Source organism: Phyllobates terribilis, unplaced genomic scaffold, assembly GCF_046119375.1.
Source record: "Phyllobates terribilis strain yellow unplaced genomic scaffold, ASM4611937v1 Scaffold_3__8_contigs__length_932513732, whole genome shotgun sequence".
In the NCBI taxonomy this organism is placed as follows: Eukaryota; Metazoa; Chordata; class Amphibia; order Anura; family Dendrobatidae; genus Phyllobates; species Phyllobates terribilis.
In genome coordinates this window covers 350,929,018-350,940,666 of record NW_027362763.1, presented here as the reverse complement: position 1 = coordinate 350,940,666, position 11,649 = coordinate 350,929,018, and the positions used below count along the sequence as shown (strand labels likewise).

Sequence of the window (11,649 nt, the reverse complement as noted above, 5' to 3'; positions counted from 1 at the left end):
TGATTGTCCAGGTCATTACGAGTTCGTAGACACCAAACATGTATAGGTTCTTTTTATTTAAGTGATGAAAAAAAAATCCAAAGTTTTCTTAAAAAAAAAAATGACACCATTTTCCAGGATCTGGGGCTGGGTGAGGGCTTATTTTTTGCGCGCCGAGCTGACGTTTTTATTTATACCATTTTGGGGTAGATCCGATGTTTTGATCGCCCGTTATTGCATTTTATTGCTATGTTGCGGTGACCAAAAAAACATAATTCTGGCACTTTAATTTTTTTTCTTGTTACGCCACTTACCGATAGGATAACTCTTTTTTTTTTATATTGATAGATCGGGCGATTCTGAACCTGGTGATACCAAATATGTGTATTTTTTATTTTTTTTTAATTGTTTTATTTAGAATGGGGCAAAAGGGGGTTGATTTAAACTTTTAGTTTTTTTTAATTATTTTAATAACATTTTTTTTTACTTTTCACATTCTTCAATAGTCTCCATGGGAGACTAGAAGCTGCAATCATTTGATCGCTTGTGTTACACATAGCATAGCTCCAGCTCTATGTGTAACAAAAGTGCTCATCTGGTATGAACACCAACCGCTGGGTGGTGCCACAGGAGTCCCCTACAGACACCGGGTTGTCAAGCTAACCCACCTGTGACCAAGTGACGGGCGCCGATGGGTGGGTCTTATGACACGCTTCCGGCGTGGCCATGTTAAATGCCGCTGTCGGAGTTTGACAGTAGAATTTAACATGTTAACAGCTGCAGGTGGATCGTGATTCCACCCGCGGCTGTTTAGGGGCACATGACAGCTGAACAGATCAGCTGTCATGTGCTGGAAAAGATGTGGGCTCAGTGCCGGAGCCCGCACCAAACAGGGGGAGGAGACCTGGGATGTACTCATACGTCCAAGGTGGTAAAGGGGTTTACCTGCAGATATGGAGTTAATCTGTAGGTTACTAACGTGCACGTAGCCTAACGCTGCGGGGAGAAAATTGACTTTATTTTCCCTGGCAGCATTCGGTTTCAGTCACAAGGACGGCGCTGGTTCAGTCACTGCTCTGAGTATACAGAGTGGCTGCTGTAACTGCGCCCCTGGCCCTGACTGATGGCCGGCCCCAATGCAGAGGGAGCGTCAGTCAGGGCCGGGGGTGCGCTTACAGCCACCACTCTGTATACTCAAAGCAGTGAATGAACCTGCACTGCTCCTGTGCCCACGATGCGTTTTTCAAGCGTTTTTGCTGCGGAATTTGCGCAGCGTAAATGCTTGTAAGGCTGTGTGCCCACGTAGCATTTTTCAAGCGTATATGCTGCGGAATTTCCGCAGCGTAAACGCTTGAAAAACGCATGTATATCCGCACCCCATGGTCCCCAATGGCATTCCGCAATGTCAATGCCCATGCTGCGGATTTTTCCGCAGCGTTTATGCTGCGTTCAAAAATCCGCAGCATGTCATTTAATTTTGCGTTTCCGCATGCAGAATTGCCTTTGTCCAATGCATAAAAAACGCAAGGCAATTCCGCATGAGGAAAACGCGTGATAAACGCGCGAAAAATGCGCGATAAACGCGTGCGGAATTCCGCATGCGTTTTTCCGGGAGAGGACTTGCAGAAATGAAGCAGAAATTTTCTGCTTCATAAATGCAACGTGGGCACATAGCCTTAAACGCTTGGTAATCCGTGCCCCATGATCCCCAATGACATTCCGCAAGTTCAATGCCCATGCTGCGGAATTTTCCGCAGCGTTTTTGTAGTGTCGAAAAAATCTGCAGCATGTCCATTATTTGTGCGTTTACGCATGCGGAATTGCCTTCTTCAATGCATTAGAAAAACGCATGGCAAATCCGCATGTCCAAAACGCCTCAAAAACGTGCGAAAAACGCGTGTGAAATTCCGCATGCGTTTTTCCAGGCAAGGACATGCAGAAATTTTCCGCTTCATTTCTGCATCGTGGGCACATAGCCTTAAACTGAATTCTGCCACCAGCAATAAAGTTAATTTTCTCCCTGCAGCATTAGACTACGTGCAGGCACTGGGCAGGTTAGTGACGCTATTAACCTGCAAATTAAGCAGGTTAATAGCATTTTTGCTGGTGATAGGTGTTCCCTGTAATAACATTTTTTGAGATATTAACACTTTTCTATATAGCTCGTTGCAACACCAACGACCATATTTGTTGGCCAAACATGCACAGTGCTTACAAACTTTCTTTATGGAGTTTGTAAGTACTGTTTTGAATATGGTTAGGATGACTGGAGCATGCCGTTATCCTGGTCAGTTTCAGAGCAGTGTTTACGAGCTAGAGAATAGCATTGGTCGGTCTCCAGGGCAATGAGCTGCACATAATCGTTAAAGCACCACTCCAGCGGGTTTTTTATTGCAGTGCTGGAGTGGTGCTAGTAATGTAAGGCCCCTGCACCTAGATTTAGGCCACATTCAGTATTTGGTGAGTTTTTTACATCAGTATGTGTAAGCGAAAACCAGGAGTGGAACAATCCGAGGAAAAGTGTAATAGAAATACGTTCCCACTTCTGTATTTATCACCCACGCCTGGTTTTGGATTACCAATACTGGTCGGCAGCTCCAGTGTTTGCTGGGTGAGCCGGAGGTCACTTTTCAATGCAAGTCTATGAGACCCTCATTCTGGCTTTCATAGATTTGCATTGAGAGCTAAGTTCTGACCATTACGTCTGACTGACCAGAAGAAAGTCAGAATTTGGGGTCACAAGATGGAGGTGCAGGACTGGAGCAGCGCTAGGAAAAGCTGAAGACGGCGGGTGGTGAGTATAATACTAGGTGCAGGGATCTTACGTTAGTGGCACCACTCCAACGCTGCAATAAAAAAAACGCTGGAGTGGTGCATAAATATCGCAAGAACGGCTGCAAATTTTAACAAAATTGCAAAAGTACTTGTTTTTACAACCACTATCCAACAATACCCATCTATGAAGATGGGAATAACTCTTTAAGGATCAGTCATCCATATCTATGTTGTGGGCATCTACTTCAATACCTGACCCTTTTCGTCCTAGCGGAGATAAGCTGTTGCCACAGGTGTCTGGTAGCCGCTTACTCCCTTCTGCTTATACAGATTACATGTGTATGATTCACATTATAAAGGTAAAGTGCTGGAAGAAAAGTAACATTTTTTGGCATTTTATTTTGTGGTGTGATCTGTGAGGTAAAAAACTCTGATTTACCATAACTTTAAGCATTATCGTAGGAAATTCTGTTAAAGAGGTCTTCTGGTCATACAATATTGTTGACCTACCTCTTGGATAATTTAGCAATACCAGATTGGTTCAACCCCCAGTAGCTCCAACAATAGCAGACGGATATAACTGTGAACTGCATAGCTGCATGTAACGTGTACCCGTCACTGCCGAGAGCTGCACATCAGGGCGTCGGGCCCTCACCGCTGCTGCTCCGATCCCGGTTCTTTAACGATAGTGTCGATGTGCTGTCAACAGTGTGCGGCACCACTTTATCCAGCATCATTACTGTCGGCCTCAGTGCATGAACACAGAGCTCAGAGACTGACTAGAGCAGTGATGTGCTGTGTGGACCGGAGGACACTGCTGTAGTCAAAACACCGGGACTGGAGCAGGGGCGAAGAACGAGTGCTGCACCCAGGGAAGGTGAGGACCAGTTTTGTTATTTTATATCTGCTTGTTTTCCCACTATCTCCACCCTCCTCTTCTTTAATTGACAGCTCTGTCTTGATAGAGCCAGACAAGGGTGGAGATAGAGGGAAAACAAGTAGGTGGGAAAGTGTAGTTAAAAAATGTTTGGCCCCGCCATGATGCACCAAATGTCTGTCAGCACAGAATAAGGCCACGTGCACACATTGAGTTTTTTACCTCAGTATCTGTGAGCCAAAACCAGGAGTGGGTGATAAATACAGAAGTGGTGACGTGTTTCTATTATACTTTTCCTCTGACTGTTCCACTCCTGGTTTTGGCTTATAATACTGAGGTAAAAAGCTATCAAATACTGAATGTGGGAACATGGCCTTACTGTTCAAAATAAGTCCGGCTGCTCGGTGCACTGTGGTCTGGCCAAACATGTAAGTACAATCCTTCACACCTCCAGTCATTCTGTTCTAATTAGGAATCTGTGAGCACCAATATAAGTATCTCAGAAAATAAAGTCTTTAAAGAAAAAAGCAAAAAAGCCAATAACAAGGTGCAGCACTACAGCTAATAATAAAAGCCTGATGGTATTAATCAGTATGTATCACAAGCAGCATGAACCAGATCCTGCACAGTTGCAGCCAGGTATTTGTCTCTCTGGAATACTCCGGTGTTTCAGAGAAAAAATATTTTGCAGATCTGACCTATAACTAGTGATGAGACTAGTCCAGCGTGGCCCCGCTCTTGCTGACAGGTCTCTACCATGTGTGTACATCAGGGGAGACATGTCAGTCACCGGGGGCCACGCTGGACTAGTCTGGTCTCCAGCTCTGGGCCGCTTCCCCATATTATGCTCTGGTGTTCAGAGGCGCATGCCTGGCTGTACTCCTGCAGGGTCTGATTCCTGCTGCCCGCGGTTTGGGAAGACAATTTTTTCAGCCTCAGGCCACGGCCCCACTATCAGTATTCGGTCAGTATTTTTTCTCAGGAGTGGAAGCCGAAACCAGGTGAGGAACAATCAGAGAAAAGGTATAATAGAAACAAGTCACCAACTCTGCATTTATCACCCACTCCTGGTTTTGGTTCCCACTCCTGAGAAAAAATACTGACCGAATACTGACCAAATACTGATAGTGGGGCCGTGGTCTCAATACTGAATGCGTCTCAACAGTGAACACTGCCAAAGCTGACATAATGGGGGCACCGAGTCACAATGGTAGGTGGCAGACATGTTGGGGCGCGCTGCAGTGACTGGGAGCCATGTGTGGAGGTGACCAGTAGAGGTCTTATGGCTAGATTTATTACAATGTGACTCTCCTATGTGAGTAATCTCTTCTGAGCACCACCATGGGCCACAGAACTGTCGGAGGTGACAATGGAAGCAGCTGAACTCCAGAGCCCCTTCCCCTGTATAGGAATACTGGGAACAGGAACTGGGCACCGGTCCAGCACCAGGTTCCGTCTCAGCTCCGCACGGCGCCGGGTGATCGGCTCCAATCTCCATGGAGACCCTAGAGGAGAGGACACGAGACGTTATTATGTCCCATCCCCGCCGTCTCAGCTCAGGGAATGCGAGCACGCAGGCGCCCCCTGCTGGCCGACATGTGCACCACACACGCTTCTTCAGTGGTGGCTCATGGTACTTGTAGTCTTCATGTTTGCCGGAAGTAGGACGCACGAGTGGTGTGGGCGTGGCTTGGGTAGGGCTGGTTTGTGTTTTGAGGTGTGAGATGGAAAGTGTCTGCACCGGGCACGGACATGGAGAGTGGCGGCCTGCACCGAGAAGTACCCGCGGGGTGAGGCACTGCACCTGACTGTGGGGGGCATAGCCGAGCTGCGGGGTGCTGATAGATGAGGGGGTCAATCAGAGGGGGGTCAGTGACAGATGGGGGTCGGGATCACTGACATGTACAGAGTCGCTGATAAATGAGGGGTTACAGAGAGGTGGGGGTCAGTGATATGAGGGGATCTATCAGAGGTGGGGGTCAGTGACAGATGGGGTGGGGGCACTGATATGAGGGGATCATTGACATGTATGGAGTCACTGATAAATTGGGGGTTACTGGCGCTCGGCAGATCTGGGAGTGCAGGTAGATATGGGGCACCGTGCCATAATAATGATAGAAGACTGGACACATTGTGTTTGTCATTTTTCCAGTAGTTTTTACATTTTTCCCATCAGAACAATGGACGCATTGGTGGAAGTCAGTAGGTTTCATTATTAGTTCTGTGGATCACATGACCATGGCTGGATGGTGTCAGCGGCCGCTCTGTGCCAACCCGGTATTAGAAGATCTGTCATAGACGATTAAAATGCACAGAACTGTCCCCCGTCAATATCAGATGGTTGGGGCTGACCCCCTGCACTCCCACAATCAGCTGGTATTGGGGGGGGTTCAGATGTCAGACCCTCACCGATTTGATGTTGATGAGTTACCCTAAAGATTGGTGATCAATATCATGTGGCTGGGCAACTCCTTTAAAGTGGTGGTCTAATCTTCTTTCTTCGGCTCGGACCGGTGGCATGGTCATTCCACTGGACTGAACTGTGCGCCCCACTGAGCTGCCAGCAGAGGTAGCTTTGCCTCTGCACCGTCACGAGAGCACAGGGTCACTGATGTGTCGGAGCAGCGCTTACAAGCTCTAAAGCAGAGGTTGTTTCTGTTGTGCTCCTATGGCCACTTTTGATAAGCTGCATGGTGGCTGGTAACTAGGGCAACGAGCAGTGAACTATGGAGTTAAAAATTGCTCTATTCTAGAGACCTGAGAGGATTTGTAATAAGGGCTAAATTGTTGGTAGTTTTGCTAGCACTTTTCCCAAGATGAGACAACCCCTTTAATACCGACAGTAAGGCACTCTGTGGATCTACACCTATGGCCGCACGGTTGGATGTGTTGCAGATTTTACATCTGGGTATTCTGTAAGGAACGTCCGCTGTGTATCACTGCGCCAGCACTGTGGATTATGGACCTGCAGTGTGGATCTTGCCTCCTGCATGGTGTATGGTGACTGTAGCTTCAAATTCACATTTCTGCATCAAAAGCTGCACAATTTTTCTTCTGCAGAATCTCCACCGTGAAGAATCTGTAGTAGGTTTCATCCAATGTTCCCCTATACTGATCAACCTCAGCTATTACCTAGGGGGACTTGCGGATTTCCCCCATCCCCATATGGTTATTGCGGTACCAGAGTGATGGCTGGATGGGTGACATTCCTCACGTCATGCTGCCTTTTCTAAGTAGGTCACACCCGCACTTTGTGGGTTTGGCATCTTTTATTGTACATCACTCAGTAGTTGGTTGGTCATAATCTCGGAGTTATATAATGACTTCTTGCTAGATTTATTTGTTATTCATTTGTATAACTCTTCAGAAGCTGAGTGTTTGAGCCTCTGTCCTGGAGTGGATGTGTCAGTCTATAGACCTGGGATAGCAGTGCAGACTGCTGTAACCCGTCCTACGGTGTGTAGTAAAAAAAACCATGTACTGTTGCAGCCTGTGTGATGATTGCCACTGTCATGCTGGCTAACATATAGCGGTAGCTTTTGCTTATGTGTCTAGTGCAGTCAAAAATGCAATATGGTTATTCGTTACTCCACTCCAGGGCAGGTTTGCTGCGCTCTCAGACTGGTATTTTTTTTTTATATCTTTCAGATAAACAGGACAAATGCAAAGATTTCTGTACCGAAATCTGAATCCTGTGAATTCATCCTAAAAGCAGTGCAATCGTATTGGAAATCTGCTAACTAGGAGGTTTCTGCGCCAATGTAGGCAGGATACTTTACTGTTAGAGCAATGAGACTGGCAAACTCTGCCAGAGGAAGTTTTCAGGGTTAAATGATGTACTGATTGGGTGCTTTTTTTGTCTCACTGTTCCAATGAACTGATGCAAAGCCCCAAATCCTCTGCATAGGTATTTAAAAGGTAACATGAGTATTTGGTGAGTTTTTCCCAGTGTGTTCAAGAAGAAAAAAAAAAGTAGATTATTAAGATGCAGTAAAATGTAGAGATGAATAGAAATCTGATCACTGAGCTTTGTTTTTACGCTGCAGAAACTGATCTACGCTGCATGTCCATTTCTCTTGCAGGTAAATATACGTTTTATTTATGTATTTTCCCCGTAGTCTCTAATAAGATGAGAAAAATCTGCAAATAAAAAGCATGAGTTTTCATTGCATTTCCACAGCAGAGACTCAATAAAACACATATAATCCGCACAGAACTGATGATAGGAGTGACGTGGGCGTCTGACCAGCTCTGCTTCATTTTGTTGGGCTACGTTCATATGATAAGCTTTGGGTGCGTTTCTGACATGATATATTTTTCCTGCATCAAAAACGCAGCAAAAATACAACAGTATAAACCGTTTCAGCAGAGTGGATGGGATGTACAGAAACCTCAGGCCCACTGCTTTTGTTACTCAGCGTAAACTGACCTGCAGTGCGGGTTTCAAATCCGCAGCATGTCAACTTCTCTTGTGGGTCCACTGTGTTCTGTGCAGGTTTTCCCCATAGACTTGCAGAAGATGCAGGAAAAAACCACACATGCGCTTTTAGTCCATTTCCGCAGCAGAAATGCACCAAAAACACATGTAACCTGCATATGACTGTATCTATAAAGTTTTGTCAAATTCCAGGAAGTATAAAAAATAAAACAACTTTATTTAACGCATGACAGACCAACAAGAAACAATAACCGGAGAGTGAAAAATGCGATAAAAAAGCATGTTAAAAATACACAGACACAAAAGCAATGAAAAACACACAAGTAGCAAAACTTTAACATTATGTGCAAAAATTCTGCAACGTCAAAAGCTCGCTGTGGCAGCGTAGCCTTAGGCCATGTTCAGTATTTGGCGGGTTTTTTACCTCAGTATTTGTAAGCCAAAACCAGGAGTGGGTGATAAATACAGAAGTGGTGACGTGATTCTATTATACTTTTCCTCTGACTGTCCCACTCCTGGTTTTCGCTTACAAATACTGAGGTGAAAAACTCACCAAATATTCAATGTATGCACACAGCCTAACAGTGTGCAATGCACGTACTGTCAAGGTTCGTGTACATGATCGTATTTTCGGTCCGAGTGCTATCTGTGAACAAAATGAACAGCACTCAGACCAATGTTATTCAATGGGGCAGTGCAGATGACCAATTTTTTTAAGGCCATGTGCACAAGTTGAGTATTTGGTGAGTTTTTTTACCTCAGTATTTGCAAACTAAAACCAGGAATGTAACAGTAAGGCCACATGCACATGTTGAGAATTTGGTAAGTTTTTTACCTCAGTAATTGTAAGGGTGGTGATAAATACAGAAGTGGTGACGTGTTTCTATTGTTCTTTTCCTCTGATTGTTCCGCTCCTGGTTTTGGCTTACAAATACTGGGGTAAAAGACTGAACGTGTGTGAACGTGGCCTTACAGGGATAAAACTACCTGCTCTTCTGACTGCTGCAGTGCCCAGTCGGACCCCCCCCCCCTCAATCAAACATTTATCATCTATCCTGTGGCTAGCTGATAACTTGAGTTCACTGGACAACCCCTCTAAGTCCTAGGGACAGTCCCACTGTGAGCAGCATCTCCTCTCTGAGGACTTGTGGCCTATATTAAGCTCAGTGTGACACATCCATTAATTCTGTGTGATGAGTTATACAGAAGTGTGCACACAGCTCCTATTTACTACATAGTAAGACATTACACACTATTAGTCATCTGCCAGAACCTCCATAGCAGTGTATGATGCGCAGATATGGGAGCGGCCTTATTACCACTGTGTAGGTCATCCATGATGGGATGTCCTGTGAACATACTATATAAATAGAAGCCAGTGTCTCCAGTCCTGAGAATGATGTGTAATGAGGTCTCCTTGGCCTGATAAGCCAGGCTGTAAAAGCTATGTCACAGATAAGAAATCCAGACACAACAACCTTTGCTCCCTGTGTCACGGCCATCGCTCTCTGCCATGTACTGCTGTGCTCTTCTGAGGGTGACATTACAGATTCCTGTGGCATAATATACAGATAGTGCTTCCTATAAGCAGGCGACATTTCTGTAATAGATCTGGGAATGGGCAGATATGTCATAATGCTGGAGCAGGCTGTTATCCTGCTGCCACGTTATATGCAGACTGTCCTGACTAGCGGTGCGCACACGTCACCTGATTGCGATTTGCCAGTATTAGCCTATATTTAGGGTGTGTGTACACTATCTTTTCAGCGGATTCCTCCAGAAAAAGAGCAACCACCACATAAAGCAAGCGTGGGCAATTCATTTCCCCGAGGGGCCACATGAGAGACCGTGAACATTGTGGAGGGCCAAACCAATAGGCTGAAAGTATCTGTGCTCAATATTAATATTAACTATGATTATTTACTATTATTATCACTTAATATTGAGCAGAATTAAGTATGCTGATATCCCCTATATACCGATTGAGACTGCAAATACCCCCCTATATACATGAGACCTCCACATACACTATGAGCTCCCCCACATGGCCTCCCTGTGTACCGTATGTAAACTAGAAGCTTGGGCTGATAAATGGCAAATGAGCTTTAATGGGGATAAATGTAAGGTAATGCACTTGGGCAGAGGAAATAAAATGTATAATTATATGCTTAATTGTAAAACACTGGGCAAAACTGTAACTGAAAAAGACCTGGGTGTATTGGTGGACGACAAGCTCAAGTTTAGTGGCCAGTGTCAGGCTGCTGCTGCAAAGGCAAATAAAATAATGGGATGCATTAAAAGAAGCTCATGAGGAGAACATAATTTTACCTCTATACAAGTCATTAGTGCGACCACACTTAGAATACTGTGTACAGTTCTGGTCTCCGGTGTATAAGAAAGACATAGCTGAACTAGAGCGGGTGCAGAGAAGAGCGACCAAGGTTATTAGAGGACTGGGGGGTCTGCAATACCAAGACAGGTTATTACACTTGGGTTATTTACTTTGGAAAAACGAAGGCTTAAGCCCCCGTCTCACATAGCGATATCGCTGCTGAGTCACGGTTTTGGTGACTCACCAGCGACCTCACCAGCGATGTCGCTGTGTGTGACACTTTGCAACAATCAGGCCCCTGCTGTGAGGTCGCTGATCGTTGCAAAGTGTCCTGGACCATTTTTTGGTCGTTGGCCTCCCGCTGGCCAGCACACATCGCTGTGTGTGACCAGCGGGACCAACGATCTGGCTGGTAACTATGGTAAACAGCGGGTTACTAGGGGCACGCACGCACTTAGTAACCCGCTGTTTACCATGGATACCACTCTGCTACGGTGCGCGGAGGCTCCCTCGCACCGTAGCAGAGTGGTATCCATGGTAAACAGCGGGTTACTAGGGGCACACGCGCACTTAGTAACCCGATGTTTACCATAGTTACCAGCCTGCTCCTGCTTGCAGCAGGCTGGTGACGGGAGCAGGACATCGTGGAACGATTCTTTCCACGATGTCGCTGCTCCCCTGATCGCTGGTGAGCCTGCCTGTTTGACAGCTCACCAGCGATGTATTAGCGATGCAGCAACGATCCCTGACAGGTCGTATCGTTGTCGGGATCGCTGCTGCATCGCTTAGTGTGACGGGGCCCTAAGGGGTGATCTTATTACTATGTACAAAGACCTTTCTACTGATCTTTTTACTCTGAGGCCTGAGACGGGGACAAGGGGGCATCTTCTACGTCTGGAGGAAAGAAGGTTTAATCATAATCACAGACGCGGATTCTTTACTGTAAGAGCAGTGAGACTATGGAACTCTCTGCCGCATGATGTTGTAATGAGTGGATGCCTTTCTTGAAAAGTATAATATTACAGGTTATAAATACTAGATTCCTTGATAGGGCGTTGATCCAGGCATTGCCTTCCTCTGGATCAACATGTTAGGCTATGGGTTGAACTAGATGGACTTAGTTTTTAAGGTTGAAGGAAGACTATGTTACTATGTATGAGCTCCCCCACGTGGCCTCCCTGTGTAGCGTGTGAGCTCCCCCACGTGGCCTCCCTGTGTAGCGTGTGAGCTCCCCCACGTGGCCTCCCT

The 11,649-nt window shown here is 45.9% G+C and overlaps 1 protein-coding gene across 8 annotated transcripts in view; it reads left to right on the top strand.

Moving 5' to 3' along the window:
* The first annotated feature begins 5,287 nt into the window (after positions 1–5,287).
* The window catches only part of RUBCN (rubicon autophagy regulator), a 41,131-nt gene continuing 34,769 nt past the window's right edge, over positions 5,288–11,649 (top strand). For 6 of the 8 annotated variants that reach the window (XM_073675234.1, XM_073675235.1, XM_073675238.1 and 3 more), the window contains exon 1: positions 5,288–5,421. In XM_073675234.1, the coding sequence (XP_073531335.1) occupies positions 5,384–5,421 (38 nt within the window). In that variant the 5' untranslated portion in view covers positions 5,288–5,383. Of the gene's footprint in view, positions 5,422–7,677; positions 7,714–11,649 lie in introns of all 8 variants that reach the window. The other 2 variants (XM_073675240.1, XM_073675239.1) reach the window with 1 other exon arrangement.